General features: G+C 37.4%; 1 protein-coding gene across 3 annotated transcripts in view; it reads right to left on the reverse strand.

Annotated features, from left to right (window-relative positions):
- The window catches only part of RAPH1 (Ras association (RalGDS/AF-6) and pleckstrin homology domains 1), a 79,910-nt gene that overhangs the window by 27,680 nt on the left and 25,796 nt on the right, over positions 1–26,434 (reverse strand). For 2 of the 3 annotated variants that reach the window (XM_050977104.1, XM_050977105.1), the window contains exons 2-4: positions 20,094–20,213; positions 16,587–16,692; positions 15,263–15,777 (exon numbers count right to left, since the gene is read on the reverse strand). In XM_050977104.1, coding sequence (XP_050833061.1) covers positions 15,263–15,777; positions 16,587–16,692; positions 20,094–20,213 — 741 coding nt within the window. Of the gene's footprint in view, positions 1–3,920; positions 3,996–15,262; positions 15,778–16,586; positions 16,693–20,093; positions 20,214–26,434 lie in introns of all 3 variants that reach the window. The other variant, XM_050977106.1, reaches the window with a different exon arrangement.

The following is a 26,434-nucleotide window of genomic DNA, read 5'->3' on the forward strand; positions in this document are numbered from 1 at the left end:
AATTATCAAAATAAGAACTGGTTTCAATGAGCAAAAAATTATAAAAAGAGGTCTGAATTTACGATCTGGAAAACACAGCAAGGAAAAGAAAGCAAGAATTCAAAATGCCTCAGAGCATACAGTAGTCAAAGATTTTAAGCTATTTTGAGCAGTAATAAACTAAGCTCAAGCCACTGCTGCATCACTGCTGATGTGGCAAACAATGTTTCATGGGAGAAGGATGAAGAACTATGTATTTTGATTCCTTAATAAAATAATTTATTAACTCCCCAAAACTGACACCCATGTATTGTTTCTCTCCTAATGGCCCAAGAAAACAGTCCCCTGCCCATCAAAGTCACCTGAGAACAGCACTTAGACACCTACACAGGTGTCTCCTCCCCCTGTACATGAAAACAACACTGCTTCTATCCAGGAGGAAGCACGTGCTGTCCATCTGCTTGTACTAATAAGCTAACAACTCTTTTCACTGCACAGGGAGACAGCTGACAGATGGCAAAAATACCTGACTGCAACTGCAAACTATTTAAACTGTTCAATGCCACCAATCAACAAGGCCAGCACATCCAGTCCAACCACATCTACCTTGTGAATTTATTTCCCTTTTGCTAGCAAATACTGGCAACAGTGATGGAGTTGCTGAAGGATTACAAAGAGGCAGGTAAAGGGCAGGACTGCTGCACTGTCCCAGCTCTGCAGGGGTACAGACAAGGCCAGTCCCTGCCATGGCCACACACCTGTGTCCCCTGCACAGCTCAGAGCACTCAGTGCTGCTGACACATGGCTCCGTCACAGACTGATCCGGAGAACTGGCACAGCAGGCAAGATCCCACAGCAAGCAGAACCAACTCCCTGCTTAGACTGCCTTGGAAACACACCAAGGAGATACATACATACATACATACACACACACACACACACACACACACACACACACACACACACACAGAGAGTTTGTAAAAACACAAAACATAATGGAAAATCATTTCCACCTCTGGCAGGAAAAGAGGTATTGTAGCAATATGCATCACTGTCAAATTGTAACAAATTCCTCACTTGACAGGACTCTTCTGGGACTATTGTTACACTTATATTTTAAAGCTTTGAGCTAAGATTACTTTTGGCTTTGGAAAACATTGCACCTGATTTAAAGAATACTTGGCAACATACTTATGTATAGAACTTGCTAATCCTAAATATTCAAACATATTGGGAACCAAAATGGAAAATGCATATGACTGCAGAGCAATGGTCTTAAATTAATGATTTTCTTCTTTGCATTTATATACCAGAGCTAAGTTTTGAATAATTTTAGCCTACAGTGAAAGATCAGAAAGAATAACCCAAAAAATATAGAGATTTCTGTAATATAATGACAAACAGTTTCCTCCCCCAGTTTCCAATTAAATATGCAGTTACAAGATATTCCAGCTGTGTTTCAGTGGTAAAGATGTGCAAGATGCATGCAATGGTAGAGCTGACCTTGCTCAAAAAATTTTGTGCCTCACACTTCTAGGTTGGGGTTTTATTTTTTCCTTCATTTTACCATTTTTAAGTGTTATTAACTAATCTCTTTTACAGAGATAACAAATAGAATGGAAACAAAAAGGGAGAGGGGCTTCACTGAACAAAGGTACTTAGAAAAGCCAGTAATTAAATGGTAAGAGGTAAGTAACTAAGTCCACATTTTCTTTAAGTTAGCAAGGTAGATACACAACCTACAAAATGCATAAAATTAAGAAATTTCTTCTCCGTTTAATATTTGCTTTTTTCTCTGAGTTTTTTCTTTAAATGCAGATAAGATGGTAACTAAATAAATAAGTAGCATTGACTTCTGAAGGACTAAGATCAGATATCTACTGTTTATTTTCCCAACTACAGTCTAGCCTTGGGTAGAAAGGCAACCACGGGTTCTGCAAGGAATCTCCTTCTTGCAGAGTTTGTAGTGAAACAGAGGCTCCTGCTACCAGAGAACACCATATTAACATCTCCATTTGCACCTAATTACTCAAAACTTCAAGATAGTGTGTGTGCATGGTTGTGATGCAGAAGGGATCTAGTCCATGGCTAGAACTTTTAGAATTAGTTATACTACCAGAGGACAAAAATGGTTCTAGTCTCAATATAAGATGCAGACACACCAGAGAAGGGGAAGAAACAGGAACAGATGAAGACAGTAAGAAACAGATGACACACCGGGGACACCATCACAGACCTGCAATGTGATCCTACAGTCAAATGATCTAACACCTTGGTACAAGAAAATGCCCCATTTCTTAGGACTGCTTCACTCATAGAGAGGCGTATCCAATGTTACAACAAGCTGAAGAGATCTAAGCAGCGAAGTGGACTTCCATTTCATCATTTTGCTAAAGATATTTCTGCTTGCAGGAAGTTAGAAGATAAGCACTAAGTTCCATGCCAGGCCTGTGTGCTCAGGAGTCAGCAGTGGAAGGCACAGCTGTACTGAAACAGTCACAAGCTGACCAACATTACCCTCAGGAAATCAGAAGGCTCACCAAAAGCACCTGAATCAAAGAGCTGTGAAGCCAAATTAGCCAGCACAAAGATTTATAAATACAAACATTTAACTTTGGAGTGTATTAGAATACCTGGTAGGAGCTACTCCATGGTCATATGACATAAAGGGATCACTTAATGCACTTAGTTCCTGTATGGTAACAAACACTCATCCCACATATAAACAACCAGAAGGGAGGATCTGCAGACACATGGAGATGAAAGAAAATTGTGGTTTCTTTGTGCCACAGCTGTTTTTAATCTATTTGCAATCAAGCCAATTGTTGTTTTGGTGGCTGTTTGCTTTGTTGGGCAGTAAAGGGGGGGCTAAGAGCTATTGGGGTCAAGGCAGAGGTATGGACTTAAAACTTAAGCAAAACAATCACAAGAGCAGAAGATTACTTGCTTTTTGGCTGTACTCCTCTGGAAGACAGCCTGAAAATCTGTTGTCAATATACATGCTGAGCATCTTGAGAAGAATATTAAGATATTTTTTAAAAAGCAGTAAACCAGTTCTAAATACAGACTACTTATGCCCAGTGAACATTATCCTTATTGTTTTGAGATCACCAAATTGCATTTAGTTACTTCAGGCTTGCCTGAGGTCTCTCCAGTAGAATGTCTATGAATTAAAAAAACCCCACACAGATATGGTTTTGAAGTATGTATTAGCATCAGCAACATCTGACATCACAGCTACATGAAGCTGTTTGTCCTTCATACCAGCCTGTATTTTCACCAGAGATTTATAGCTTGCTCCATCCCTCGTCCTCTAGTTTCAAAAGGAAATACATATAAAAGATATAATTTTTAGCAAATTGAATGACAATTTGTGATCTCTTAGTACATTAGTGACCTCCTTCCTGTGAATCAAAGTAATTTAAAATCAAGATTTGTACATACCTGGCTCATTAGACCACTGTCTTACTACAATATTCTCCCCACTTTATATTCAGTCAACGTTCAAAATGTTATAAAAAACATCCCATTACTTACTAGTTTGTCTTCAAAATACAGCAAGAGAACTTATTTTAAGGCTACTAATGGCTTTTAAAATGACTAAACACTCCCACATTTTTCACTAGGATCTTTTCTTTTCTTAAACTAGTGAATGGCAATAGGAACAAAAGAACTTCTAACTCAGTACATTTCCTTTTCAACTAAGGCATTTTACCTGCTAATATGGCTATTAAGTATTTGTCAAGAACTTGAACACTTTGATAAATCTGCAGAAACAAACAATACAAGTTAGTCTTTAAAAACACCTTGGATAATCAGGAAAATCATGTAAGTAAATGCAGAAGTTCCTGGAAAGGGCAGGGGTGGAGAAGCATAGCACACACCAAAAGCATTCTTTCTACACAGAAACAGTCACATACAGTAGAAAGAAGCATCATCACCTTGGTCAGCAAATGAGAAGGCTTTCCTGCAATGTTTCTCAGAAGAAGGGAGGTTTCCCTGTCCAAATAGGAGTGCTTGTGCAGAAAGAAAGAGAAAGAACATAAGTCAAAGGAAGTCAGTATAGTAATTTTATGGTGTCTTGATTACAGAAGATAAAGCAGAGTTTAAAAGAAAAAACCCTACATCATCACTTTTTTCCCCTCCCATAAAAACATGAACATTCCCAAATACTATGAGCCTGACACACTGATGTAAAAGCAATTGTGCTTTTACACAAGACACTAATAGAAGACACTATTTTAATCTTCTCTTGTACAAAATGTCACACAATAGAATTAAGAAAACTTTTGCTTACCTGCCACTGATTTCCTTTCTGCAAGAGAAAACTTAGTTGTAAAGACATTTAGAACTATAAAAGAAAATACACTCTTAAAATGCTTTTCAAAATCCTGTCCAGTCTTCTAAGACTAAACATTCTATTTTCACTGCACAAACATAGAGCCACTATAAATTGGTCATTTGGGAGACATCCTAGTTTTATGCTTTCTACATGGGTTGCTGTTTCATTCTTAAAGATATTACCACATCAATAAACCAACCTAACTTAAAATTCACATCCTTTTTTTTTTTTAAATTACTTAAGTCTCTCTTCTCTTGTATAGTGCAGTTTATAAAATTACAAATCCCTGTGCTTCTCTTGGGAAGATAAATTAGCAGAAAATATATTTTCATCTATTTTCAAAATGGGAAGCAAAATCAGTAAAGGAGAAGCAGCCAGTAGAGAAAGACAGAAATCAGTTAATGACAGATCCCAGTGATTATCTTCTCCAGCACCTGCTACAGGCAACAAACAATCATCATGCAGCTAATTGCAGAGACACACAGTCTAGTCTGCTAAGGAAATTGGACTAGTACTGGGGCACTTAACAAGAGCATTTAAACAACTTAAAGGAGCATGAAGTAAATCTCCTGTGTACCACCACCAAGTTTTGTCCCATGTGGTTACAACTGTCTCAGCCTTATTTGTTTCAATGCTATATAGAACAAGGCATGACAACTATACATGCCTACTCTACTCTTGTTTAGTAATTAGCAATACAGAATCTTCTTCAGTGCCACAATAAGGTATAGTAGGAAAAAAATGAAGAGCCCATGTCCACAACTTCCTGCAAGGCAATATCAAATAGTTTGGAGAATACAATTCCTGCAGGGAGAGGTTACTTGATGTGACTGCCACATGCTGGGATGAGCAATTAAGGATCTCAAAGAGGCTTTAAAAGTTACACCTCAGGGAAGACTCTACACAGCATTTGAAGTTAAACCCAGGCTCCAGCCAAAGCTCCACCTGGGTATTTAGCCACTAATATAGACACAGGTTATGTTACAGGGTAAATTATTTTTCTGCTTGCATATTAATTACTGTCTGTATTTACATCATATGGTTTAGACACAAAGCAGTGCTGCCTAGCTCAAACCACACTACTGAGGCGCTGTAATACTGGGTATTATTATTCACAGTCATACTGAATTGTATCCTTTCTTACACAGAGGCTCTAACTTCCCACAGAGTTTAGGATGGTCTCCTTAAAACACTCTGCTGCACAACTTGCAGAATAAAATGGGTTGGCTCAGTCCAAACCCCAAAAGCATACAAGAAAATCCAGTGACAAGTTCAAGGAAACTTTTTTAAGAGTTTCTTCATAGAGTTCTTGTCAGTCATCATGGACTGATTAATATGGATCACTTTCTTGGTGAATGGAGCACTGCAGTAGAAGGAATACTACAACAATGTACACTTGCAGCCTCTTCCTCAAGAGTTAGTCACATTCTGTCTTAGCCTGTAAGTCAACAATAGTGTCAATAAATACATGATACTGAATCTCTCCTTAAAGGAAATACTATTTGCTGGAGAATACTTCTCATACAGGGAAGGTCAAGGTAGGCCAATTAACTTTCTTCCTGTCTTAGTCATCTCAGCTGCTGCAATCTTGTATTTAACTACATTATCTCCACTAAGGAAATTCTCCCCAAAAATGGGAATGCCATATCCTTCTTACAACATAATAGCCACTTCAAACTTTGATAATGATATTTTATGGGAATAGGGGTTGGCCAGTAAAATGTGGAACACCAGTGTGATGACAACTACCTTTGGGAATTGGAGCTGCAGAGCTCACATGCCCAGAAACAGGAAGGTAACAGCTCTTTCCCAGACATTTTTTGTGCATGGCTTCTTCCTACCCTGTAACAAATTCTGCAGTACTGCACAGACTCAAAAGTTAGAATGAGCAGAAGCAGCAAAGCAACAGGAAAGCCCAAGTTCTAGGAATTTTAGCTTGGCTAAACAGTAACTACACGCACATACAAATGTTTAAATATTTGGCATGCACAAACTAGTAGATAACAAATTAAATTTCACAATCCAATTTTAAAGCATTTAGTCTATTTCAAAGAAAGACTTCAGCTCAAACATCAAGCTTTGAGGCAAACAGATGTTGCTCCTAGAATATTTCATTGTTTGATGGAAGATAAATATTTTATTACTTTTTTCTAGATGGTACAATCACAACGGTTCACAGAGAGGATCTAAATAGCCCACTCTCCCTCTACTTAAGGACTTGAAATACGTATCAAAGCCCTGACAGTATAAAGGCCTGATCATGTCAAACAAATTGGCCTACTTTTCTGCCCCAGGTACTTCACTAGACTAAAAAGAACAGCAAGCAAATCCAGGGAAACCAAAACATTAATTACTCCTAGGGAGACATTTCTAGTCTTCCACTATGAAAAGCATCTGTTCTTCCACCTGCTCCTACCACAACAATGAGAACTCAAGCTCTAGCAACAAAGTTGTCTTTCCCCTAGTGCCTCACCTAAGATTCACCTAGGTTATAAAACCAAGTCCAATTCCATAAACTAAACTACCACTGAATTTCTGAGTATATTAGATTTATTTTTTACAGACAAGAACTGATGGCTGGATTTTAAGAGGTGATAAACTGAACTGCCTAGCTAAGATCCGAAGCATGAAGGCCATGTAGCCCATCTTGCCATGGCAGCAGCCCACTGGCTCACAAGTAAGATGCTGTATATACATGGCCTCCTTTCTTCAATTCCACTTGCATATTTTTGCAAAATCTGAACACTGATCTATTTTCTTGCTATGTCTGACAATCACTTAGTACAGGAAAGGGGGATCAATTTAGAAAGATTCAGTACATCACTAAGAGACCGACTTGCATCTAATTCCTCTGATTTCAAGGTAAGGGCTGAGAAAACAGGCATGCAGAATTTAAAAATAGTACAACAGTCTCACAGGTGTCACATATATTCTTTATATCGACAGTTTACAAATAATGATCAACAACTGGGGTGGGAATTGTAAGAAAGATGACCTAGTGATCTTCTGAAGTATTTTATCTTCCTGTTCATATGCCTTAAACATATTAAACAGAAAACTTCCTTTCTTGTTAAATACTATCTGTACATTCAAAGACATCATTCACTCTAAGTTTGTACAGCAGAATAACTTACCTTAGTACCAAAAAAAAAGGCAATAAGAGCACACTGAGGACTTGTGCATGTAATTATCTTGCCATGTTTCTTGCAAAACTCTAAGTTTAGTAAATACAAGTGCTAAATTAAACCAGTTGGTGGCACTCTTGTGCCACTATTTTGGATTTGATATCACAGTTGACAAACATTACAAAATCCTTCTTTAAATGCCTTCTCTGTCCCTATAAAACAAACTAAAAATCAAGGAAACTGAAGTATACAGTGTTCAATTGAAAGTTATGTGCCTGCAAAACTTTGTTGAAAAGATTACTATAGCTTCCATTTCAACTACATCCCTACACTTAATTCTTCAGACTCCAGCTTCAAGAATTAGAATTCACTGTTTCCAAAAGAGAACTCAAGAATTAAAGATTTAAAATTATTTTTGTAATTTTGATCCAAAGATGGAGAAGGAGCATTGAAAATTTTTTTCCAATCTCTTTATGATTATATATTCATATGGAACTTACTCACATGGATATGATATGATAAACATCTAACTAAAAATATCAATTTTCTGCTTTCCTTGCAAAGGGAGTTGTTTAACCTAGCAAAAAAGAGGCTCAGGAGATGCCTTATCACCCTCTACAACCACCTAAAAGGAGGTGTAGACAGGTGGGTGACAGTCTCTTCTTGCATGTAACAAGAGATAAGACAAGATAAAAGGCCTCAAATTGCACCAGAGGCAGTTTAGATTAGTTATTAGAAAAAAAAAATGTTGTAAAAGGGGTTATAGTTTATTCCTATTAAAATTTCAGAACAGGAAAATAGGCACTGAGAAACTGAAGCAGCAGCAAGATAACTGAGGAAAACAACAAATTCTTTCCCCCTGTTAAGAGTTTAGTGTTCCACAACTGGTGGCTGTGTTCTTAATTTTTGTCATCTGTCCTAAATTTCTTTTTTGGCAATCTGAAACAGGGACAAACAAGTAATCTGTTTCTAACTTCCTATAGCTTTAGTATTTCAGATCTCTAATCTAATCAAATGTTGCAGAAAAATTAAAGAAATTTGCTTGAAGCAGAATGGTGTATCCACAAAGAAAACTGGCTGTTTTAAAAGCTCCATAATTAACCATCACTAGTAGAGTGATATCTTTACTGGAAACTGCAACCAATGCACACAACTCCCCTGCAGCACACTTTCAGCAAAGTTTGGTAACATCATAAAGCAAGACTTGTGATTTCTCAACTCAAGTCTAGTGGGTAGTTCCAAGAGTGTGCTGCCTAGATTTATTTCATCATTCATCTGTGGTATTTTTCCTCTTGCAGACAAATCTGGTAAGAGAAAGAACCTCTGAACAACCATTTCCTTGGCTTGTCTGTATTAATGGTACAATTTTTTCCTCAAAAAACCTTTCATAAACACAAGTATTTTTCTGAAGTGCTATGGAACAGATCTAAAAAGAGATTAATTTTTAAGTGTGCTTATTTACACAACATTTGGGATAGCAGAATGAGTCATTCAATTGCTTGTCCACAGGAGACTCCAACCTCACAGAAAATGCCAGAGAAACATTTAGGTGTGTATTTAGGTGCATTTAGAGCCAATGCCTTTGGTGTTCATATTTACACTAACAAAGTACACCCTAACTGTAATTTTTGAGAGGACACCAGCCTTGCTAGCCAATGGTGTCAAAGAAGACTCAAACATACATTGCACTATTTTCCTGTTCCTTCCCAGGGGAGAACTTTAAAGCTTTTTCATCAGTGTGAGGCAAAGATGACTGAAGAGAAACTATTCTTACATGTTTTATGGTTTCTGCACTTCAATTAGTTATTTCCTATGTGGAAAAGTTAAAGGATAAATTTTAGGTCCATAGCTATAAAATAAGTCAGATACACTGAGTGGAGTATCAAGATTTACTAATGCAAGGACAATGTTTAAATTCTTGTTTCCTTTTCATGTATTTTAAATCTATTTACCCCAATTTTTGAAACCTACCCTTCCATGATGTACAGTAAACAAGACTTTTAGAATGCCTTCTTTGGATCTCAACTGAAAATGCTTTTAAAAAATTAAAATTATCCCCTCCCATAATTTACTTTGCAGATTCCTTAAGTATAATATGAAAAAAAGTTTGTGCTGGTTTGCAGGCATTGGGAAGAGTGTATTAGCAATCCTTGAGTTCTAGTGCATTATATTATGATTATGCATAGCTAAGCACATTTGATTATTTACTTGAAATACATAAATATTGTTTATATTTTATAAAATCATATGTTTATGTCAGAGAATGCTTTGAAAGCTTCCAAAAATCTGGCAAATGAGGAGTCATTTTACATGTACTTCAAAAACATTTGAAAAATGGATGGCTCACACTTCTTATGCCAACAAAACTGGAAGCCAAAGTAATGTTTCAGGATGACAGATAAGCACAATTTTCCCTTACTTTTGACTTATAAAAGAACACTTTGTGACTAATAATTGGAAAAAAAGAAAGAGGAAGAAATGGTCTAATTGTGTTTCAAATTAAGTCTTTCCATTGACTATTTTCAGCTTAGGAAAAGCGGAACTGGAAATGCTCCAGAACAGACTTTGTGCTCTAAACTAAGGACATAACACAACTGGCAGAAAATGAAATGATTTTTTTTTTAAGTCTTTAGAAGAAATACAAACAAAACCTCTGCCATGCCTTGTCTGTTGCTTATCTGTGACTACTCTCACAAATTGCAGTCTAACATCCTTCACATCTGCTAACCACACAACACGTGGACCATAAGGAAAACTACTCAAACTTCAAGCTCCTAAAATACAAAAGCCAATAATGCTCTATTCCTGCAAGAGCTAAAACAGACCACAACTCTTCTTTCAACCACCTACAAATAACAGATGAGATTCAGCACTCTATTTTAAGACACTGTTGCCTAACAAAGACCATATATATCATCAGTTTATTTGTCTGCATACATTAACAGTTAACTGCCTTTTCATACATAGCAACATTTGGCAATCCCACATAAAACAGGACCCTCAATAATTTTAAATGGGTACCAAAGCTTCTGTGTTACACCACTGCACAGGCAAATGAAATGCTAGCATGTCCACGTAAGAACTATAGCATAATTGCTATGAAACACAAACTTTATTATTCCCTTACGTCCATTTCAACTTTTTCATTTTATCTCATAGGATCTTTTAGCCAGTACAGATTTATTTATGTGCGCTGAGCTTAGATGACAATTGCTACTAACTGTCATGCCTCCAAAGCTCTCTTTTTTACCCTGAAAGAAACATTAATGTTTACTCTACACTGCCTTTTCTGTCAAGTGAAGCAAAAACCATGTGGCTTTATTGCACTGGCCACTCTCTTCTTCTCATGATTTTTACCCCTCATACATCAAATATAAGTCTACAATGAGTTTAAGTAAATGCTAAAAAATAAAATGCAATTAAATCATGTAGTGTTACCAGCTAAATTTTGCATTATCTTTGTATGAGCAGAATCTCTCAGCTGTGCAAACTGGGTTACAGACATAAAGAAGGGTGGGGGGTGATGCTGAACTGTGCCAGACCAGATGGCAGACTTCAAACTTATCTGCAACCTCTTCACTGAGTGTGTGCAGGACAGTAACAATGACTGCCCATGAATGGAGCCTTTCACTCGCCAGACACACACAGCTACATAAGCATCATCAACACAGTTCTCTATTCTCTCCCCTCTGCTTTCTTCTCCTTCTGCTCTAGCACAGCTCACTGAAAACAGAGACAACTTCTTGCTGGCAGAGGGACCAAAGGAAGAAGAAAAAGATAATATGGGTGGAAGCAACAAGTTAGTCACAGAGACATCATTTCCCCTACCTTCAACTCATGCATGCTATTACTTCACTAATTTAGTCTACATACAAGTGAAGTAACCCTCCACAGAAACAATATTTTAAGGTGCATGCCACTCATTACACAACTAAAAGCATAGAAAACAAAATGCAACATACCAATTTCAGAAAGAATACTGTTCAAGCAAGGATCTGTAAAGTCATTGTGTCAAAGACAAATTTCAATTTAGCAAAAAATTATGGGGTTAGGGTGGGGTGGAGACAACTTTTCTTTTTATTCAACAATACTTAAGGTGAGACTGAAGACAAGAACAGAAGTGTAGTCAGAAAACACTTAGTACCACCAAGACAAGGTCTTAAGACTACAAAGTGATGGTCTTAAGACTACAAATTGATAGTCTTTGAAAACATCAACATTCACAATGTCTAAATAGATAGTGCTAAGAAAGGAAAGGAGGAAAGGAAGAAAATAAACCATGATGACAACTAATAATCCCACAATTTTAGACAACCAAGGGAGCTTCAGTCAACTCCCCTGAAAGTGATCTAAAGACAAATTCAGAATGAGTACAAGGATGGTCCTGGCCAATATGACCACTGAGAGTTATCTGTCATCATGCTGATAAATCTGCAGCCCCAGGAATTGCCTAGAGCACAGGCTGCTAGGAGGAAGAGGAAGACTAGACACTAAGATGTCTGTCCAAATACTCAGGCAAAAAGTTCTGAATAATCAATTACGACCAACAAGTAGTTCCTGCTCTCCCTTCCAGCCTCCAGTCCCTGGTATAACCCCCCTAATGTGCATCAGTCCTCTGAGCCTCTGCAGTTCACCTAAATAACACAGAATGAGACCCAGAAGAGAAGCACACAGTTTTGGGGTACTAACTACCAGTTAAGTGCCAAAGCTGGGACAAGGAAGGAGATGAGAGTGTAAGGAAAGAACTTGTGAGGAAGGAAAGATGAGAGGAAAGGGAAGTCATATCTCCCATTTCTGGTGGCTGTGGAATTGCAGCCTTTTTTCCATAATATTGGTCCCCAGCCAGAGAGTATACTAGACTGCACACACCTCCTGTGGGCCAGGACATGACTGCTCTTCTACAGGATTTTCCTGCACCAACAAGTCAGAGAACTCAAACATACAGCAGAAGTACTTTTTAAAATAGAATACTTAAGTTTTTAACTGCAAAGCCTAATTTCCTTTTTCAGACTAGCATTTCCTCCCATCAAAACTGTCTTCCATTTTACTCAGGAAGAGCGTAACATGAAATTGCAGCAGAAAGGATGACTTTTTAAAGTACCTATACTGCCTGGAGAAGACAAAGTATTGGTCAAAAGGGCAGAGCTGCCAAGACACTGACCTCTTTTGGAAGAGCTACAGCAGTAAAAAAAAATTTTAAAGGTCAGCTCACCTACAGGCAGTCTCAATGAAAACAGGCAAAAGAAAAGAGCTAACTTGAAGCACTACTTCAGAATAACAAATCTTAAAACAGATCTGCTGTGACCATGAATAAACAGCCTCTCCCACTTTCTGCATAAAAACTATTGACTTTTTCCCTATATGGACATTAGGACTTCTTCAAAGGCCATTTCCTCAAAGCGATGTTTTCTATTAGAAACAGCACCATTGAGTCAACTGTGTGGGTGGGAGGGTACAATTCAGCCCTACTAGTAAAAGGTGTTTTGGTTCACAATCTAGCCAAGAGGATTAATAAACCCTTAAACTAGCTTTTGGGCACTAAATGAATGACATAGGAAATAAACGGCTTTGTTGATACCCAATGATTCTTCCAAAGAATCCATTTAAAAGCTGAATTTATTTAAAAAACACTGCCACAAAATCTGTCACAAACTCAAAAAAAAAAGTGATTTCCCTTTCCCTGTTCACCAGTGATGAGAAAAGAAACTTCTCTGTAAGAAGTACCATCCCATCACATAACAATTTTATTACTGAATAGTTGAATACCAATTCTGTAAACCTAGGGACAATTTCTCAGAACTGAACACCTTCCTCAGGCTACTGAAATTAAAAAGAATGGAGCCAAAGCAAACAGCATGGTTAATGAGTGCAGAGCTTTCTGCTCTCAAAAGGAGAGCAGAATCTGGATCGCAAATTACTGACACTTTCTGGTTACCTCCTTCAAAGGAATCAATCATTCTTATCAACTTATCTGGGCAGAGAAACAATAGCCACATTCTCATATGAGAAGCAATCACTGCGTATGTACAAAGGCAGCCCTCACATGTCTTAGAGAAAAGCTTTTGGGGACGATTTTGAGCCTTGCAGTCAGAGGCCAAGCGGTCAGCAACTGAAACAGCAACTGCAACACTTGCAGCAATACAGATTAGCTTCCTGTGAAGGCAAAGCAACTTCTTGACCTCTGTCCCTTGATTCACCAACATCAAGGTAATTAAGGGCAGCACGTGGCTTGTTGATTACTCATGACACAAAGGATTGAAAAAACTTGGGAGACAAGGGCAATTTTACTGATGCCAGGAGAATATAACTCCCAAAGTAAAAGACAGAATCTAAAGGGAGACCTGCAAGATCAACTGCAGAAAACGCCTTGCATTAAAAATGAAAAAAACTGCAACATTCATTCTTTTCTTATGCTATGCAAGCTAGAGAAACTAATTGATAAAAGTCATATTTTCAGCCTGAGACAAAAATGCAACACTGCCTCTCTACATTAAACACAGACATAAAATCATGAATAAGAGCTGGAGATGCAATAAAACCACAAAAAACCAAACCAAACCAAAACAACCTACCCAAAACCAAACCAAATATAAGCCTTATCATGCCATAAAAAGAAAATGATTCTCAAATAAACAACAATATAATCAATGACTGTCATAGGCTGGGCTTGAACACTCAGGCCTACAGCAATAATGCAAAGGTTTGCATTTTAACTTTCCAAAGAGCAAAGGGCACATTTCTATCTTGTTTTGCTTCACTCAACAGGAAATCTCCAATAAAAGCATACTGAATGCTAACTTTTTTATACAAAAAAAAAGTTGACCTAAATTGTTATTAGTTTCCCACCATTTCAAATGAAGATTTAAATCAAAGTGTGATCTCAATGAGTTGATCATAAGACTGACAAGCCCGCATCGCTCACTTTATATCAGATGAACTTCTGTTGCAGATGTGTAGAATCATGCTTCCAGTACAGCCCATTCAGATTAGTTTTAGTTATTGATTAGAATAGACTCAGTTTGTTCCAGTTTTCTCTCATGAAAGAGAACATGCATATTAGTACAACTGACATTTTTTAACAGGTCAAATTTCTGTTTCAGAGAGCATTTCTACAAGAGAACTTTTAAGTTCTCAAAATTCACTGGAACATTTTCCACATTTTCTCTCAAGTCACCAGCACTTGCAATGTTCACCAAACTGGCAGCTCTTACTGAAGTTTTCTCTCTAATTAATCAATATAAAAGCATCAGAATCCCAAATTAGTATCTGCTAATGTTGTATTGCAGCCCAGTTATTTTTCTGTATTGTGTATTGCTTCAAAGAGCTCCCCCTGTCACACACTAAACAAGAATATTAAGTAGCAGCAAATTACTGGTATACTATAGCTCCAGATAGACACCTGTAGATCGCTCCATGTTTCAGGTATTAACTGCACTGTAAGAGGAATAGAATTTTGTCAATTGTGCTTTCTTTTTTCCACAGCTGTACACTCCTCAGATTTAAACTAAAGGCAATATGTGATATTTACTTGGAACAAAAATATTAACTATAAAAGCATTAAAATGCATGATTGGCATGAAAAGAGGAAGAGATGGGGAAAGCTTCTAAAAAACCCAAAACCTAAACACCTTCTTTATAAGAAGTTTCCTTGCAGACAGAACCAAAACCAGAGAAAGAAGTAGCTACAACATGGACAGTTCAATCAACCCCACTGCACTGCAGATATTTAGCTATGAGTGTCAGCATGGGGAATGAGGTGTAAGTTTGAAGAGAAAGACGCAAACCAAACAAAAATCTTGAATTAGTGACATCCTACCTCGGTGATTGGTTGCCCTTGTGATGTCAAGTCCAGCTCCTGAGGTCTTGTCACCTTATCGATATCCAGGGAGTCCATGCTGGAAGCTGCCGAGGTCACGCTGGAACGGGAGGAGTTACTGATGGAGCGCACCTCAGCATCACTCACTGTGCCAGCAGATGCTGTCCTCCTGTGCTGGGCAGTAACCACTGGCTTGATGTCTTCTGCAACAGACTGCTGGGCTGCTTCATCCATGCTCAAAGAGGCCTTCTCTAACTGTGCAGTGATGTCATCCAGAGACACGTTGGCATGTGATGGTTTAGTCACCTTAGCAGAGGAGGACAATCCTTTCACACTGCTGTGCTTAGTGGAAGGTCGACTAGCAGGTGGTTTCTGAGTTTTGGGTTCTGTGGCAAGGCGTTTCACTGCAGCATTGTTTGCTGAATGAGAGCCGATGCTGCTGAGCTCCTGCTCTATGGAACAGAGATCAGCCATGAGGGCATCCAGATCCACAGTCTCCCCCTGATTCAGGGCTTCTGCAACAAACAAGAGCAGTCAGTATGTGCAGAGTTATTTCATTTGCAATGCCTCACTTTGTGTTATCAAATCTAATAGTTAAGAAACAAAGGAAGTAGCATTTTCTTTTCCCACATGTAGTGCAAAATAGCTGCGCACTGCTGAACTGAAATTCATCTGCACTACTATCCTTGACCAGTGCAACTTTCACACCATTTAGGTTAAACTCATTTGTGAGCAAAAGAAGTCTATGAATGTTCAGATTACATCTGAAAAGTTTAAACTGCTTTCCTGTGAATGGAATGCAAAAACACATTTGCGTAATATCATGCCTCACTTTTCAAAAAAGTGCAAATGTTTTGGTAAGCATTTTCTCCTAAAGTAATGCAACAGCTTTAAAAAAACAAAACCAAAACAAAATACTATATACATACTCAAACCTTTAAGGTTTCCTTCTGTTTATCCTGAAAGCATTTTGTAGCTATAGTCCTGCATTCTGTTCCGTAAAGCAAGATGCTCTTTCTTCCTAGTTAACAGATACACATTAAGTCATTCTTTCATGAGACCAGATCCCAGAACAAGTTTTTTATACAAGTACTACACTAAAGTTCTCAAACACTATGTGTTGTAAAAGATAATGCTTTAGGAGACTCAAATACTTGAAAAAAAAGACACCGAAAAGCAATGCCTTCAGCAAATATGTTCTCACCTCAGCTATAAGTGCATTCAAATGTTCTCATATTTTACAATATTTTAATTTATAGTTGGAATAGTTTTTTTTCTTAAACTAGTATTTTTCTTAAACTATGCAGTAAATAATTCAACAAACCATTCAAATTGTACATGGAGAAGCGGTATGAGAAGTTAGCAAGATTGGTTTCCTGGCGGAGAGGTGACCTCTTCACTGGTGCCACAGGCTTGTCTGCATCCAAACTCTGAAAAAGATCAAAAAAAGGGCAAATAAAATTTGACAAAGATTTGCTTGTCCAATTCCTTAGGATGAATGAGAATTCATTTTTTTTAAGAGAAGTTTTTCAGAAGTTACTGGTATATATAAAAGCACCCCTGGCTTTTTCAGGCTTTAGACTGAAAACAAACATCATCATACTACAGAGATTTAACTTCAGATATGCAGTGAAAAAAGTTGTTAAACACATTCTGCTTTTTTTCAGAATCAAAAGGATAGAAGCATTTTCTAAACATTTTTTGGAATGGTGTTAAGACAGTAGTTCATTTTAAAACAGAGAGCTTTCTGCAAGAAACTGCACAACATTCAAACTGGGATAAGTCTAAAATATGGTTTAAGATATTCACCATTAGCTTATGAGCATTATCATGGCATAAGTGCTTAAAAACATTCAATGAAGAATCCTATTTTATTAACAGGGATTTAAATTCAATAAATTCAAAATTTTTTTAAATAGTTTTTCCTGTAAATAACATTAAGTTATGAAAGCCAACCCTAGCCTGTTTATGTAGGGCACATTTTTAGGAAAATAAGCATAGGTTAAAAAAAGAAACTCTTTCTAACCAATACACAGAGTTATGTTATGATGGCTAATATGGGTATAGTACTATAATAAATACCAGCATTTGCAAGCAGCACGCAGTAAGGCACTGTGATCCAGCTGCTGACCCAAGAAGTACAGGGTCAGGAGCTGCTGGCCCTGGAGTGGAATGTGTTACATAGGGAATAAAGCTCTTGCTGTCACTGAAGCTCAACAGGCCTGTGGAACATCTGAAATTAGGCAAGGCTTGTACTGATAAAGAGTTCCTGAAGATATGCTTCAACAGAATCATGTTTCTCACCCAAACTTTTTATGTTCATTTTCTACATATTTACTCAAGCCTTTGTTAAAAATATCAAATGCACTATTTTTTCCCCTATTGTTTATTCTTCCTGAGCTCTCCTCCCTCCTCAGCTTGGCCTGAACTTTATTAAAAAAAAAATCTGTAACCCTAGAGACATCAGGGAAACTGGAGACAGAAGAGACAAGTTAGGCTCCGTTCCTTCAGACCTAATCCACAGGCTGCTACAAAACATTTCCTGTGAAGCAGATATATTCTGGTTAAAAGCACCCCAACCATGCTTTGCTGGCTTTAGTAAAGTTATTGCAGATCACTGGACACACATGTGATATGCCCTCACCATTATCTGAGCACATTCTCCATAACTGCTAAGTCAGCAGTCTGGAGAGCTACTAAAACCTACATCAGCACCAAAAGCTTATTTCTAAATAATCATGAGAAGCATGGTAATTTTTGTTTTTCATTTAACCTGCATCATATAGCAGAATAACTTAAGCAGAATAAATGTTAAGACACCCTTCATCAATGCCAAATATTGCTCACACAGACTGCAGATTTTGTGACTTTTGTTAGACCAAGAGTTAAAGAGGGAAAGTGAATTCAAATGATTCCCATGGGCATTCAAACTATTTCAGATCTTTTAAAAAGCAGTTACATCTGGGTCTTACTTTAAATCTTCTAAAAATAAACATTTAGGAAATCTAAAAGGAAGTTAAAGACCAAGGATATCAGGGACAAAAACCTTTCCTCCTAGTGCTCTTGAAGTCCAGCTGATAGATAGCAACAAATACTGAAACTACAGGAGAATGCACTTTGGATCTCATTAATGCTAATCACGTCCCTTACTGGAAGAGCCCCATCAAGATTTGATGAATGTCCAAATAAATGATCTGAGACACAATCAGCTCCATTAACTTGTTTATGCAGAACAATACGAGGTCATTCAAAGTTTTGGGGGAAATGTCATTTCTCAGTGGTTGTGAAAGACAGAAGGGCAACTGTCAGGCTATGCTGCAGACTGTCTTGAACAGCAATATGAAGGAAAGAAACAAATAATGTGGGTCCTACCATTAAGTACTTTTTAGTAGATTTAAGAAATTGCATGGACCAACAACAAACTGAGACATCACCCTGAAGTCTGCCTGTTAATAGCGTAGCTATAAGCCCCAAGTAAAGTATATTTATATTTCTAGGCTGCTCATAACTTTAAAAAAATGGGGCAAAGAACAAAGGATCTAAGATCCATTGAATTGTTATGTTATGATGACATAAATACAAGGATTTTTATAAGTAGGGCAATTGTGATCCAGCTGCTGACCCAAGAAGTACATGACAGGGCCAGAAGCTTCTGCCCCTGGAGTGGAACGTGTTACATTGGGAATCTTGCTGTCACTGAAGCTCAACAGGTCTGCAGAACATCTGAAATAAAGCAATGCTTAATGGGTCTAAGACCCATTGTGCTCCTCTGTGAATATCCTCACTCAAGGCGATTTACAAAGCCAATGCCTTCAAAATGGTTCACACCATTAAAAACCCTCCAAAGTAAGTAAAAAATCAGCAAGAATTAGTATATACAGATTCATGTTACACTCTTCCACTCATCTCAGAAGATAGGATTCTTAATTGCCCTGCATGTGTGAGCTCAGCAAAACAAAACAGTTTTCCCCTATAGTGCTATATACATTTAGAACTTGATGGCAGAGACAGTAATAGATGAGCCTTAACTTGAAATCCTGTTACATGATTAGCACAATTTTCCTTCAGTCTTCAGGTAAGATGAAGATGAGACAAACTGCCTCTTCTCTAGCTTAATGAACCTTCACTTATCATACCTCTGCTGAATTCTACATGACAAACAGGGAGAAGATCAAATATGTTATTCAGGAAGGCCAGTTCACAAGCTGAAACACCCCCTGCAGGCAGTCACATAGAAATGGCTGATCACTCCAGGAGTGCAGCACACCATGCAAAATGCAGTATCTGCTTGTGAAGCAAAGGAAAAGCACTAGAAAGAAGGAAGGACTGAAAGATGTCCTATCAGCTGCTTCACTGATGCAGGAAGAGTACTCTGGAACAATGGTGAGTCTTTGAGGGTGTATCAGGCTATCTCATTACGTTATCAGTGGCAGCATTCACAATTTTTTCTTATTGCTGTTCAGGTGCAACAAATAAATGCTGTCCCAGGTGGACAATGTCAATCCACACGTTTCAAGACATAGCCTATCTCCTGTCAGCTGAAGTCTGTGTTGCTCTACATACATAAGGACAAAACAGCAATTCTATAATTCTCAGAAGGAACTGTTACACCCATTGTCATAGATCAAACCAGCAAGTTGTACAAAATGAATGTAACAACCTCAGGATGGGGTAAACAACCCAATTTAAAAACCTTTAAGATTACTGAAGTGGTCACAGGCTACTGTCTGCCCTGCTGCAAGTGGCAGAGTCAAGCAGTTGGTATTCAACTGAAAAGAAACGCAATACCAACGAAAAAATTATTCCATGAGATGACTGAAACCTCCCTCACCTGTGTGAGTTTGTCCAGTTCACCCAGCCAGGCCCCAAACATCTTGTCGAGATCCTGATCTTCCTTATCACTATCTTCTTCTGCACCATGGTCAAGCTCTTCATCTGACAATTGCTCCATCTGGAAAAAGAAAAAAGAAAAAAGTTTGATACTCAAACTTTCATGTCAGTGTCTAAGAAAACTGGTGCCAGCTACCATATTTCTGAAACTGTTCATACATCAAAGCAAATAGCCATCCATAGACTTCATAAAAACTCCTGCTTACTAGTAAAGACTTAGTATGGAAGTTGTAATAGATAATTTCAAGGCCAGGCCATTTTTGCAGCTCACTTTTGTCAGATGATGCAGAAAATTATTAAGAACAGAGTTCACAATATGTAATATACCATCAGAAATTCATGCTTGCGTTGCACGTGCCTTCATTGCCAGCTATTGCTGGCAAAATCTATTGACAATGCAATAGAAAAATTCAGCTCTTGCCCAAGGAATTCAGTTGACCACAGTTAAGCAAGACCATTCAACCACAAGAAGTGCAGCCTCTCTGCACTGCAAATAGATCACAGATCTGTAAACAGAAATGCTTAAACAGGCCATAGAGAATGTCAGCAATACATCCCCTGAGACAGTTCAAATCTTGGACACTGACCAGATCACTTCAGTGATACTGCACAATTTTTACTCAACAAAGGAACTTCTCTCTGGAAGCAGAGTCACTAAAGCATCTCTCAGATCCTCCTTCATTCAACAAATTTGTGACCAAGATAAAGACAATGTTCTCCAAAGATTATCTGTTATCATGTCAGTGAAAATAACCTTCTGTTTAAATCTCTTTTCCAAACATGTCCTCCAGCCTCTTTTGTGGAGCTAAGACACACACGCCTTTCTATGTACACTCATACTGGCAAAGACAGGATCTAATTCAGGAACAGAATTTACATACTTGGGGAGAAAAAAAAATCTAGGTAATCATTTGGAAGCAATCAGGCAGTACAGAAGGTAAATTTCAGAGATGTGCTACAGAATGTCCAGAAACACATGAGAACAGATCCTCAGCAAGAGCTTCACAAAAAAATCAGTGGTGAGTTGAACAGCTTGATTTAGGCAAGTTTTGGGCTACACAGTTACTTGCCACATAGCTTTCAGAAAGCACCAGTTTACATTTTGTAGATTTAAAAATTGATTAAGTGCTTCTCTTCAGGAAAAGACAAATCTTGGCCTGAAAGACATCAATGTCCAACATTGCACAGTCAAACAATATGGGATGTTATGAAAAAACTGCTCAACCCACTTTTTCTTTTACATAACAGTTCTCATGAAAAAAAAAAACCCTCTAACATTTAAAAATAGTATTTTCTTATTACTATATATTGTTTTTATTTCATTTTAACTTGATAAAATAGGTCAGAGGAGATTTCAGAGGTGATCTGCAATTCTGAGGTCAGCAGAAGCCAATGTCTCCCATGGATGCATTACTGCCACCCAGTTGCTCTAGGCAAAGCTGCTTCAGTCTACTACCTGAACATCTACTTTTGCAGGAGAGCAGAATGCATGTGCCTACATTAAAAGAAGCAATAACATTAAAGCTAACTTGATTGTCATGGCACACTGCACTGCAAAAACACTGAACAGATTAATTTCATCATCTGAAATCTCCTTTCTTCTGCCACTTGCTTTGAGTCCTGCACTCTAAGAAATGAAAGGAAGGAGTTGCTAAAATCTAAGGGTGATGATGAAATTAAAACAAAACCAATATGCTTATATAATATTGCTGCATCCTTCCACCAAGACTGCAGCAGTTTTTATATTTTGTAAGCCAGGCATGCCTTCCCCAGCAAGATTCCTCTCCATGGTGCCTCCTGAGGCATCATGAAGTCCTCCCACATACAAAACTGGAGACAGCATGGTAGCAGTAACTCATACTCTGCCTGAATTTCTGCAGAGCAAACCTAAGCTGTATTCCACTTGTACCCCCTTCAAAGCTTTGCCTTACTATTTATTGGGCTCTAACATGGACCAGAAATACTACAAACTCAAGACAAAATACATTATACATAAGGTGACATGGTCACACTGCTGTAGAAGTGCTCAAGTAGCATTTCTCAATGTTACATTTGAAGAAAACAATTTTTATTCAAAAGCTAAAGGAAGCTATTAAAATGATGTCTTATGAAATATGACTATGAACTAGCAAATCAAATAAATTGAAACTGTGATATAAATCACTCAGAGCACAGTATTTACAGAGATTGTACAATGCTAGCCTTTCCCTCTGAGCTGCTTCTCACACTCATTCTAGTTAGATGGACTTGTTTTGCAGTGCATTCATTACACTGCACTGTTCATAACTCACCCTTTCATTAAGAGAGAAGCTTGCTCTTTTGACTAATATTTCTGAGGATCTAAGCCATGGAAAGCATTCTCAATTTCCTATAAAGTGTTACTTTAGCTATTTTAACTTGCCATTAGAGACACTGATTTGGTTCCAGTTACTCTGAAGACAGAATTAGCAGCCTAAAGAAAACTTTTACAAGTGAAGTACTGTTGTGTCAGCATGTCTGGCACTGAACCCTGGAGTACTTGCCAGCTCCTTGTAGTCCCCACCCAAGCTTCCTAACGTCAGCTGCATTTCCTATGAGCCTGTCAACATTTACTTGCAAAAGGCACACAGAGGTTAGTGTCTCGCTTCAGAAACAGCTAATATTGAGTCGCAAATTCTGTAAAAGGAAATCTTAGTACAAGTTCCACAAATGGAAGACATCCCAAAGGACACTAATTAAAGAATTAATTCAATAAATGAGGGCAGAGACAAAATGCTCAGAAAGCAGTATACGAACTTCTTGGCATAAGAACTCAAAACATTAACCACTTCAAAAAAGAGTGCACATTCCAATTAAAAACTTCAAATTTTCCCTTTTACAACCATTTTCTTTCTTACTGTTGTTGAGCACAGCAAACATGCACGGCACTTTAGCACATTATGATCTAAGTGGGAGTTATCACACCTTTCTAAGGATACATCTTTACTTATAACAAGAAATAAAACCAGCATAAAGGGTGAGGGGTTGTGTTTATTTGGGTTGGAGTTTTTTTCTTAAAGGAGTCATTTAGAATTGAGTTAGATGTAAAAAATGGGGAAAGAATAATGGTTCTGATGTGATGCCATAAAGTAAGCCACTTACATTCCTAAAATATTTGCAGAGGAGCAGATTTTAAATAGTTTTTATTTCTGCCTAGCTCAATCCAGATAACATGCCAAAGTAACTTCAGGATTCAAGTTATTTTTCAACACCTCACCTTGTGTTCTCTTAAAGTGTATGTCGAAGTAGAACACAAAGAAAATGAGCAGCATCATTCTGGGATACCTGGATAAAATACAGTATCAACACAGTGTAGTCTTTCATATGGAAGTGAGGCTTCCTGCACTAAAGAGTGGTCTATGTATAATTTCATTATCCACTATGGACTGTGACAGTCTAGTCTGTCTGTCTGAAATGCTGCTTAAACAGGCAGACTCATAATCACTCTAAGTCAATGGTCTAGTTTCCCAAACAGTTCATTAGACTTTACTTTTAAATGCATGAAGCAGAGTATTCTAGTACTAGATTTTGAAAAATTATTAAGGCTTTAGAAGTTACCAATTGTAACATTTAATCATAACCTACTATTTTAAATTACAGAGTAAAGAAACAAAACTCACCCATACTTTAGGGGAATAAAACAGAAAGATTAACGCTTCAAGCTGATTTTTATTTTCTTAGTAGGCCAGGACAAGCATAAGATATTAAAACACATGAGGGAAGATGGAAAGCCAAAGAGAAATGCTTCAGATATACTATGTCAACATTTTCAAGAAAAGACACCACCACAGAATTCTGAAACAAAGAAACAGTTTTCTTTCTATCAACAGCTTTGGGACAGAATTATCAAAAGTGTATCTTAAGTACCTTTTACTGAGACCTTGGCATGAGGGAAGTGTCTTGCACTGAGATCCTATCCTGCACACTTGCATGTTGAGACGGTAGTTCCTACCTTAAATCAACCAAGTTGATTGAGACAAATGAATTTATTATACAGTTAATATAATAAAGAGTCTCTCCTTACAAAGAAAACACTGCGCTGAAAAAAAATAGCAGTTGTAAAATAATTAAGTTGCAGGTTTTCTCCATACCACAATTCACTGATGATGCAAAAACTAAGAGAAAGAAAAACAGAATTCTGAGCTAACTGGAAACACTAATGTGCATAAAGGTTTAGCAATAAGAATGTGCTTATTCACTCTAACTTCAGAAACAGTATAATAAGATTTTTTAACTAGAGATGCTTAAGTATTCTCAAAACCAACTGACAGCATAAAACCCCAAAATGAAAACATACCAACTTTCAGCCAACTGATGTTTCTACCTCCAGCCTTTCTTATTTCTCAAATAAAGGCTTACACAAGGTTCTGCTTGGCCCTGAAAAAAAACAATTTGCCTTCTAAAAACAACTACTGAATTTGTTACAAAGCTATTTTAGGAATGCAGTAGACTAGACAGAAATGTTTGAAACACCATCTCAAGAAATAACTTTTTCTGCATTTTAAAATCTAGCCTCAAGAACTACATAGCATACCCTGGTTTGGGAAACATACTCTCTTCTAGACCTCACCTGGACATGCAAGTTCCTTCATTTGTGATCATTCCTGTGCTATTATGCCAATACCCATTCCTGTTAAAAAGTTGTATATGACAGAACACTACACTAATATACTATATGAGCCCATAACCACAGAGTGCACACAAATAGAAGATTCTAACAGGTTTTCATCTCTAATATGCATTCACCTGACCACTTAAAGAAACAAGGCTACTTGAACAGAAAAAAAAACCTAAAATGCTTTCACAAAACTGACAAAGCCCACATCCCTGTTCCATGTTTCTAGATATTTCCATAATTAAAGTCATGGAAACAATGATAGGTACCTTTGAGCACATACATTCATTTGTAACACATTAATACTCTGTCCATGTGACAGGGACTAATCAGATCTGGCACACTTTTCAGTCAGAGATTCTTATGCTATAACTGACACTAACACCCGTCCTTTAAATTTAATACTGCAGCACACTAAGCCAGGGACAGTGCAGATCACTTGCTTTAGTATTTGTGTTTCTTTTTAATAAGCATAAAGTATTCTGAAAATAATTACTCCTGAAAAAGATATTTGGAGGGGGATTAGAAAATTATAGGAAACCCTTTGTGCATTATCCAATGTTCTATAACCCAGTTTATTTAAAAGTAATCTAGATGAAAACCTGAACAAAAGAACATTTGTTTTCTTTAAGCTTCAAATAGCATAGTAATAGCTGAATACCTCCCAAGGCTTCTGCAGCACAGACATTCCAATGCCTCTCAAATTCAAAAACTAAGATAAAAATCTGTCAGCCAAAAAAATTCAAATTCAAAACATTCGAAATGAAAAAATCTTATGTCAAGTGAAAGTCTGTTTCAATATGCTATTTTTAGCCAGCTTCGAGTTTAATTTTTCTTTTTTTATAAATCATGCTTCAGGCAATAGTTTTCCCGACTTGGCACTAAGAAGACAAGGTGAAAACATGCTGAATGTCTGACAAAAGGTAAAACTTCAGACACTTCATTAAAAGCAAGGAGATCTTTCACAACCAATACTCTGAAACACTGTGGGTGACCTCTTGAAATCCTGGACATCAATATATGTTTCACAAAAACCAGACATATGTCAAGATACTGCAGATATAATTAAGGTGCATAAAGCATTCATTGTTACTGTGACAACCTTGGATTTAAGTCTACTATCTATTTCCTGCCTTTCTTCCCTTACTCCCCAGCTGATGAAGGTGTTTTTCTTCACATCAACACATTATCTGCATGCCACAATTCAATTTATCTGCCTGTCCAACTCAACTACATTCAAATTATTAAGGAAGGAAGGGACTCAGCATTGCTCTGGAAAACTGCTTTTATTTAGTTTCACACTTGTTTTTTAAAACAAATGAATTGGTAGCAATTTGGAAATAGCACTGGCAAAAAGAGAAACAAATGCCAACACAGAGGGGTTCTTTAGACTGTTCTTCAAAATTAATATAGATCATTGTTCTTCAGCAAAAACTACTATTCTTCAAACAGAGGAAGTCAAGAGCAGAATATGCAATGTACAAGATTTATTCAGAGCTACTAGGAGAACAAAGACAATCCCAGAATACACTGAAAGAGTTTAAAAGCTATGTACAGTTTGAGCATATTTCGTTTCAAGTCTTTTACTTTTTCTCAGGCAGTTGGTCTAGACTGCAGAACTCCAGCAAGTCTGAAAACCAGGCATCCTC

Source organism: Serinus canaria, chromosome 7 (assembly GCF_022539315.1).
Source record: "Serinus canaria isolate serCan28SL12 chromosome 7, serCan2020, whole genome shotgun sequence".
NCBI lineage: Eukaryota > Metazoa > Chordata > Aves > Passeriformes > Fringillidae > Serinus > Serinus canaria.